This window comes from Protopterus annectens, chromosome 6.part0, assembly GCF_019279795.1.
Source record: "Protopterus annectens isolate FY-2018-M chromosome 6.part0, PAN1.0, whole genome shotgun sequence".
In the NCBI taxonomy this organism is placed as follows: Eukaryota; Metazoa; Chordata; order Ceratodontiformes; family Protopteridae; genus Protopterus; species Protopterus annectens.
Window position 1 is genome coordinate 64,915,595 of NC_056737.1, and position 9,740 is coordinate 64,925,334.

Consider the following 9,740-nt stretch of genomic DNA (forward strand, 5'->3'; position numbering starts at 1 on the left):
CCACGGTGGTGCAGAGGTAGCATTGTCACCTTACAGCAAGAGGTTCTCCCATTCAATTCTCGGCTGGAGCGCCGTCTGTGTGGAGTCTGCATGTCCTCCCCATGGTTGAGTAGAGTTTGAAAGACATGCGTGAATGGGCATGCCTTCGTTGAAGGTTGGGCGTCGAGCTGGCACCGTAAAAATCTACTGCCAATCATTAGCGGACCGGAGTTCTACTGTGGTGATCCCCTAACCGGGAAAAGCCAAAAGAAAGACAACAACATCTGGGTGCATCTCAACGTGAAATTCTAATAATAAGCCTATGTATATATATATATATATATATATATATATATATATATATATATATATATATATATATGTATTATATATATACATACACTTATTACTATCTATCTATATATATATATATATATATATATATATATATATATATAGACACACACACACAGTGTGTGTGTGTGTGTGTGTGTGTGTGTGTGTGTGTGTGTGTGTGTGTGTGTGTGTGTGTGTGTGTTGTGTGTGTTGGGTGCATTTGTGTGTGTGCGTGTGTGTCTCTTTCTGAGCATGTGTTTGTTGTGGGGATACTTTACCAGTTTGCATACAGTGCAGTATGATTGCACCATGCAACTATACTAAAATGCCTTGCTCAAAGATTCTGTAAATGCATTTATAAGTGATTTCACTATTTCATAAGCAAAGAATAACAAAAAGTATTAATGTACATGAAGTATGAAGCAAATACTTGTTGCAGAACAAGCTAAGCTTTTCTGTAATTGCTAATACTGGCAAAAGGTAAAAAAAAAAGAGAGGTGAATTTTTTGACTACCATCTATATTATATCTGATTACTTTAAGTAATACCTTCTTCCAAAATGGAACTATGGCAAGTAATACAATTTGAGACTGATTAATGTAAAAACAGCAGGCAGAACTATGGGATGTTGTTCAAACTGAACCTGGCTTAACATGTTGGCTAAAGAAGATATTAAGTAAGTTGTTTTTCTATCCTCAATCTGATACACTTCTACACTAAAACTAAATTGAACTTGCCTTCAGCTTTAACTTTTGTTTTAGTGCACAAAAAAAACATCATCATCCTTTGAGGTTTGCCCTTCAGATTTCTCTCTTTCTTCCATGTTTGGATTTTATAAAGTTATAAATTAATTAATTTTGGAACAAATACTATAAGGTACCCTTCTAAGATATAGCATCTGTTTACTTTCCCTTCCTGTGAAACAGTGTCGAAGTCTTAGAACAAATGAGGACCTATATGTTTTGCTCTTGACTCTATTTTTTTCATTAGCAAATGTGCTTCCTTGACTTTTTTATTAGTAATGAAATGCTTTGATTAAGTAACTTAACTCCGATGCAGGATGTGAACACAGGCAAATCCCTACCCTGAACAAGTCTCCACAATATTCCTTCTCTGCCCATCCCAAGGAATGTAATCTGATTGGCAAATGTGATTCTGACAAAAAGAAGGCGAAAAAAAAAAGGCTGCAGAGCACATAAAAGACACTCACCTGTTTCTAAACTAAAGTACTGAGTGAATAAATTTCAGTTTACCTGCTTTAGAAAAGTCTTCTTCAGATTCAGAAATGGGCGTACTTTCAGATGCACAGTACAATGTTCTGGTTGCCTTTTTGGCTGAAAACATTGAACCTAATACCGAAAAGCATGGTGTTGAGATTTTAGTTGGGTAAGTATTTTTTTTTCTTTCTATATTTTTTATTTTCATGCTTTTACGTCAATATTTGCTGTTTATATTACCAATGTGTATATAACTTATCCTTTTATAGTACATATATTAGAACAATTAGCTAGTTGCATGTATTGCATCTTTGCCTGTAATATATTTGCAGTAATGGCCCCCAAGAATTTCTACTTTTTCACTTCTGTGATACAGATTTATGCAAATGAGAAGTACATTTCTAGAATATTATTATTTGCTTTACTGCTCATGAAAAGTAAGCTACTAAATATATCCTTTTGAAAAGCACAGATGGGAAAATAATAAACTGTAATATATGTTATACAGAAGAAGGCATGAAGTACTGATAAGCTGATATCAAAGGGGCTGTTTAGAAAGTTTTAGCACATACAGCCATAGAAAACAAAATAACATTTAGTATGTTCTGAAGCTATATTTTGCTCATACTGCAAGTTTGTCATTTAAAATCCAGCTAACTTATTAATTTAGTAATTTGTAATCCTTATAGGTTGCTACTAATTTATTGGGTATTTGTCTCTCTCTTTCTGTCCCCAACTCTGTTATGCAATGTTTTGATTTCATAAATATACTTTTATTTTGCATTGTAGTTCTTTTGTTATCTTTTCACCCTGAAGCTTGGTGTCTGTATCTCTGCTATATTTTCAAAAGCATATAGTTATGTATGTTTAGCACCTATAAGCTGTATGCGAATGGTTACATTTCTTTTTTTGAGGCTTTAAATGAAAGCTAACAGCTGTTTAAGTATTATAACTGTATATATTCTTGCTATGTTATACTGTCTGCATGGTTCTGCTATGTGTGGTTTCCCTCAGAAAGTACTTTGCTATACATCAGGCTGGTCCTGATAATGATTTCATATTTAGATTCACTAATGCTTTCTGTTAAAAAGTGTCAGACAGTATCTTTTCATAAGGCTTGTAAAAGGTGATGCTTGGTGCTGGACATGATGCAGTGAATATGCAGAACTGCTTAGGGCTATTTCTCTCTAACTTCACCTGGTGTAGCACCATTGCTGATCACTATTGATCTTTTAGGAGTTCTTATCCACCTTTAGCACTGTTGGCTGGGACTTACTAGTAGCACCAGCTAGTGTGCCATTATCAGAGTCTTCACCCAGCTCTGTTAGTACTAGTCTCCTGCATATTTTCTCTAATATATGCTCCTAACTACCTAGGTCAGCCACAGTGGTGCAGCGGTTAGTGTTGACACCTCACAGCAAGAGGCTCTCCGGTTCGATTCTCGGCTGGGGTGCCTTCTGTGCGGAGTCTGCATGTCCTCCCTTTGGTCGCGTGGGTTTTCTCCAGGTGCTCTGGTTTCCTCCCAAAGACATGCAGTAGGTGGACTGGACACTCCAAATTGGCCCTCGGTGTGTGTGTGTGCCTTCTGTGGAAGGGTGGGTGCCAGGCTGGTAACTCGACACCGTAAAACTCCACTGCCAATTATGAGTGGACAGATGATCTGCTGTGGTGACCCCTAACCGGGAAAAGAAGAAGAAGATGTTCCTAACTACCTGCCCTCCTTCTGTAGAAGACCCACCAGCTACTATAAGCTGGTGTACTGGGTTGCTACACGCTGCATTTGCTACTGGCAAAAACAGCAGGACTAGCCCTTTGTTGTGGAGGTACTAAAACCTGAGAAAGGTTAATGCTATTGTAACTACATCATGAAACATGACTGATTCCTTCTTGCCTTGAAATCTGCAGTCCTTTACAGCATTAAGCATCATTTACTTAGTAGGTCCTAGCCCATTCTTAAGAGTTCACATTATCCTTGCAGAAGCTTTATAGGAGCCTGTATCCTGTGCTATGCACATTTTGGTAAATGTGCACATGTACTTTGAATGCAGGCTTGATAAAAAATGAATCTAAGGCAGAAAAAGGCATATTTCATCATTCAGTACTTTTTCATTCCTTTTACATGCACTGATGTTAAAATGTATGCCTCAGACCATGAAGACCCACAAGCAACAGCGCCCGCAGGCAGGTGCAAGGGGGTACACTTGCACCCCCTGGAATCGACTGACTAGTTAATCTTCTTTTAATTTAAAAAAAAAAGTTTTGTTTTTTTTTTTTTTTTTTTAGGGCATTCTTCTTTAAGAACGCCCTTCAAGTCAAGTCATATCTGCACTATGGGCATGCTGACATCATCGTGTGGTGCACGTATTTTCAGGTTTGCGAGCGGGAACTGAAACGGATGGTTTCTGCTGCATTAATTTGAAACAAATGGTTTCTGCTGCTTCTGATAGGTTTACTTTAGCTGAGAGGAGGAGGACTGAAGATGGAAAGATGGAGTCAGATCAGCAAGCACTAAAACGGAGCTGTGATGGGTTTACTTTAGCTGAGAGGAGGACTTCACTGAAGATAACAGACGGGACGCTTTTCAGAGTGAGTAAGGCATCTGAATGAAGGTGTGTGTGTGGGGGGGGGGTATGCACTATATATAGAGGTAGGCAAACATATTTGTATTTATTTACTAATGGAGAAAACACACTAAGCACAAGCCTCTTTTCAGGGGGTGATCAAGGTAAAGTGACATAGTCGCAGTGACACAGTAGTCAACATGGAATGAGGGAATCAAACCACAGACTAACAAGGTGAAACTTGTTAGCAGTTCATAGCCTTAATCCTCTAATCTAAACTGCCAGACAATGAATGTCAGGTACTATGCTCCAAAAAACAAACAAACAAATAAAACCAATGCAAAATAAGGAAGCAAAGCCTTCTGGAGGTAGTTACCTTGCCCAGTGATACAGAACAATTTAATTCGGGCCCTTAAAGCATTCATCATGAAACAACAGCCCACCCCCATACAGGTTATTTCATCACATAAACAAAGTTTAAAAAATAACCCATAGAAATTCAAAGGAATTGTTAGGAAGCAGTTAATAGGGCAATCACTGTCTACATCTATAAAACTCAAATAAATGAAATGGCAAAACCATTCATTTAAAAAAGGTAGATGGCTAATATCAGAAATACAGCCATTGAGCTACTGAAGAATGCATATTCTTTCCACATGCTGACTACTCTGCACTAGAAAAGATGTCACATGGATACCTGCCAGACTGGTACAGTAAATGGTAATATATATATATATATATATATATATATATATATATATATATATATATATATTTTTTTATATACAGTAAAGAAACCACTGAGATTTATATGCACTGTAATGGGTTAGGCTAACTGTGTCAGAATCACACAAACAAGAATAAATTTCAGACATTTTGATTTGTAGGAAGAAGGGTACTGCCAAGCATATGGCATTATTAAGGACAACAACTGTTTGGATGGGGGGGGGGGGGTTTGAAGATGTTTTAATATTAAAGTACCTCCAATGAAACTACATGGGTTTTACCCAGAATGACTAACTTCAGTTTTATGATCCTGAAACAACTTAAGTAGATAGCTGTTACATGCCATTCTCTGCTGGGATTCAACATTGACATTGTACAGAGTTTGTCCCCCTCTCTACCTACCACTGTTTTTCATGGTACGTCGCTGAACCCATGAATAGTAGAGAATTCCAGGCATACTCCTGGTAGTGACCAGTGATTTGTTTTGCTTTACTTCTCTCTATGGTCTAAAAACTAGTTTTTATTAATACTTGGTTTGTTTTTCCACACTTGCTAGTGCTTGATATGTTTTCTTAAGTCTCCAGACAAATCTTCCCTAAAGGCTATAACTTCTAAATTTCTTACATTTGGAATTAAAACTTATATGAAACAATGTATGCCTGCACTTCAGCCTGGTACTGCAAATGAAGCTGTTGCTCATACGTTTGAGATTACTGCTGATTTAGCATGCACATTTTGGCTGAAACTAGATATGGAGCTGTCTGGACCAACATCAGCTATTTTCAAAATTAAGTTAACATTAATTTCTATGCAGAAATTGATATTGGTGGATTGTATGACAAGTGTGAGTGGCCCTTTACGGTTGAAATGTTTTGAATTGGGCAGGTTGTCATTATTGGTTCATATGATATTTTCATTGCTTAAAGGAAAAATGTTCAGAACTATAAATTTAAAACACACTCTAACAAGTGGTGCTATATTATACAAGGGATATAATTCAATTATTATATAGTATAATTAATACAGTCAGGAAGGTGAATCAAAGAACTTTTGCATGGTTCTAAAAATGTGTGCAAGGAGTGTATGATTTGAAAACAGCCCAAAGGTAAACTTAACCTGCCACTGGCCAGATGCATTTTCTTTGAATGTGGGTTTCAATGCTGTTTCAGTGAATGTGGGTTTCAAAGGTAAGGTTTTAATGATAAATCTGTTTTCATTGTAAGACTATTGCTTTGTTTAGGTTTAGTAAATGTCTATCAGTGTTTGTGCTATAAAATTTGAAATAAAAGTTGTAAATAAAATCCAAATATCTGGAATCATTGTAGAAGTAAAGCATAAAACAGTATGCACACTGAGAGATTTGAACAGTGTCTATGACAAATGGGGAGAAATAGCCAAGTAATGGGACACTGGAATGGCTGCGTGGGTGGGGGGTGGGGCTGCGTGCATGGAGGGGTGGGGCTATGTGGGCAGAGGGGGTGGGGCTGTGTGGGCAGAGGAGGTGGGGCTGTGTGGGCGGGACTTTGGGTTTGCACCCCCCTGCAAAAAATCCTGCGGGGTCCCTTGCCCACAAGTTTGTTGTTCTGCAATGCATCCATCCATCCGTCCATACATCCAGCCACAACTTCTTTTCCCATTTTTGTGCATGGGATCAGGGTATCACTTCAACAATGCAAGTATCTAGAGCCAAGGTTTACAATGTCAGGCGGCTAGCCCTGCCTTGGTAGTTCTTTGACACCACACAGTCTCACTCACATTCATGCATATAGCCAATTTTGAGTGTTCAGTCCACCTACTGCATATCTTTGGAATGTAGGAGGAAACTAGATTATTCAGAGGAAACCCACTTGAACATAGGGAGGGCATTCAGACTCTGCACAGAAGACACTCCAGTCTCTTTTTCACTAAGCTGAGTCAAGTGTATTTAATAACTAGTGGTGCCATCTTCAGATTTGTAGCCAACAGGGCCAGTAAGCTAAGCTGAAATACTATTGATACATAAACTGAAATATTTCAAGTATGGAATTCTATGCACACATTAGTCTTAAGGCAATCATACTAATCTCAAAGCATTTATTCATTGCTTGACAGATAACAATTTCACACTGCCATAATATTTGGACTAATAAAAATCCTATTGTAGCCAAGCATACACAGTGTACACTACAGTTTATACTATCCCTTTTTAGAAACAATTTAAATCATTTTGTGCAGTAAAATATGGTAAAATTAAAATTTTAAAACTGAAGCATATATGGTAATCTTTTAGTTTGTTAAGTTATATATTTTATTAAACTGATTTTAGACTGTTGACTTGATAAAATTTATTTATTTATTTGTTTTTCTTTTATTTTTCTTTTTGGTTGAGGCATGCCATTTAAAAATTAATTTTTCTCTTCTGTAGTGAAGTATGGAATTCCATCTATAACATTCACTGTATGGGATAAAGGCAATACCAAACAGAGGCGGTTATATTTTGGAAAAATCCTGTCTGTATATAAGACTCATACTCCAGTCTGTGGGATGAGCCATTGGTTACATTAGTCAATGCAATATATAGGTTTACAGGTGTGTACTAGGCTAATGGCCCTGGAGCCTTTGCAAGCCTAGCCCATAGGATTACCCTGGCATCGTGCCACCCAACCTTAGTTTCCAGTGCCTCTGTTGAGTAGAGCCACTGGAGTGATCCCTGGGGTGAATCTTCTATTTCCTATCCACTCATCAAGATTTCTCTTGAAGAGGGCCAGTGAGGTGGTCTGTTTGACATGTATGGGAAGTCTATTCTATAGCATGGGCAGTCTCTGGGTTATGAACCTCTCCCTCCAGCACATTCTGTTGATTGTGGTACTGAGGTTGAGGTCTCTGGAGCATGTGGTGTGGAGAGATTGGGATTTCTTTAGATGTAGCATTTCTAACAGAGCTAGGTCAGACATGGCTTTCAATGTCAAGCAGAGATCGCCTCTAAGTAGGCGATATGAAACAGAGAATAGTTGGAGTTTATTGAGTGTTTAAGGCCTAGGATCCTCTTTGTGAGGTACTTTTGCAGCCTCTCCAGTTGTTGCAGGTGTCTAGTGAGGTACATGCCAAATGGGGCATTGTACTCGATGATTGGTCTAATGAGGTAAGAGTAGAGGGAGATAATGACCTCTTTCTTCCTGGAAGCAAAACACTTAGTTATGAGATATGCCACATAGAAGGACTTTCTGACCACAGTGGCAGTGTGGTGGTCAAAAGAGAGGTTGCTGTCAACCTGTGTTCCCAGATCTCTTATAACGCCATCTGTGTTCAGTGGACTACCATTAATGTGGTAGTTCATGGGAACTGGGTTTTTCCCAAAGGGGACGATGCCACATTTTTTGGCATTGAGCTTAAGGCCATGATTCTGACACCAGTCGTTGGTCTCATTGAGGCCTTTCTGTTGGATGTCAACATCAGTTGTGGAGTTAATAATGGCTCCCAACTCACAATCATCTGTGAACTTTGTCAGCCAGAGTCCCTTCGTGTTGGACTGGACTTTTGAGAAGTAGATACCAAGCAGGAGAGGATCCAGAACCGATCCCTGTGAGACTCCACTCGTGACTGGTCAGCAGTCTGACTTGGAGTCAGCTACTTTCACACTGTGGGTTCTATCTATGAGCCAGTTTGCAACCCACCTAGTGATATAGTGGTTGATGCCTAGGTTAGTGAGTTTTTCTATGATTCCTGAGTGGGGAATGGTATCAAAGGCCTTGGCCAGATCAAGGTAGGCTGTGTGAACCACCTTGCCTTCATCCACATCTCTGGTGAATGACTCAAAGAAGTCAACCAAGTTGAGCAGGCATTATCTACCCTTCACAAAACCAAACTGTATGGGATCCAGAGTTTGGAGATTCCCTATATCCTTGTTTATTAGAACCATGATGATGCATTCCATAGCTTTGCATATCAGACTTGTCAGGCTAATGGGGCAATAGTTCCCAGAGTCTATAGTCACCCCTCCTTTGTGAAGATGGATGACTATAGCAGTGCGCCATTCAGTAGGGACAAAGTCTGAGGTGAGGATGTGATTGAACAGGGCACACAGGTGAGGTGCCAGTTCACTCTGTACTTTATGTAGAACACAGCCAGGGATATTGTCAGGTCCCATAGAAGCTGTATTCTTGGCCTTGGACAGTGCTGTTTTAACCTGTGCAGCAGTGATACTGGGTGCCTGGCAATCTACTGGTATTGTGATTGGTCCTTTGGGGAGGAGGGGTAAAGTTGGCACTGAATCTGTCAGCCAGTATATTAGCAATATCTGTTGGCTCGGTATAGGAGGTACCATTGTGCAGTAGCTCAGAGCAAATCTGGATATTGCATGGAGGTTCTTTGCATAACTATAGAAGGTCTTGTAGTTGTCTTTACTATCTGCTGCAATTCGGTTTTCATAGCTAGCTTTAGAGGATTTGCTGATTGATCTCAACTTTTTGTTGAGGCTGATAAGGGAGTTTTTCCAGTGTTGGGATTTCACCTTATTCTGCATCAGTTTCCTCCTTCTGTTGTAGAGTTTGTTTATGGCAGGGGACCACCAGATCGACTTCCTTTTTTTGGAGGAGAGCATCTTGGTTCTAGTGAGTATGACGAGATCCATGCATTTGTGTATGTGTACGTACAGTGCACTAGTGTATGATTCGGCGGCCATGCAACTATTCTCTATTTGCATGGGTGCCGTGAAGTTAGCCACCTCTATTCTTAAAAGCTCAAAGTTAGCTTTGGAGAAGTTTTTCATGCTGAATAATTCAGAACTTAAACTGGAATGAAAACTGACACAGTAAATTAAAATAAGACACAGTTTACAATGTTGTCAAAATCTGCTTTCACATACTGAGAGAGAATTTTTATTTCACAAATAGTATATTTCATTAAATTTCACATAACCTTGTAACCTTTAAATCATTTCTTC

At 38.9% G+C, this 9,740-nt stretch overlaps 1 protein-coding gene across 1 annotated transcript in view; it reads left to right on the forward strand.

Annotated features, from left to right (window-relative positions):
• Nucleotides 1-1,518: 1,518 nt before the first annotated feature.
• LOC122804162 (myoglobin-like) overlaps nt 1,519-9,740 on the forward strand; it is a 49,417-nt gene continuing 41,195 nt past the window's right edge. Inside the window, exon 1 of the mRNA XM_044073851.1 lies at nt 1,519-1,701. Coding sequence (XP_043929786.1) covers nt 1,601-1,701 — 101 coding nt within the window. The 5' untranslated portion in view covers nt 1,519-1,600. The remainder of the gene's footprint in view (nt 1,702-9,740) is intronic.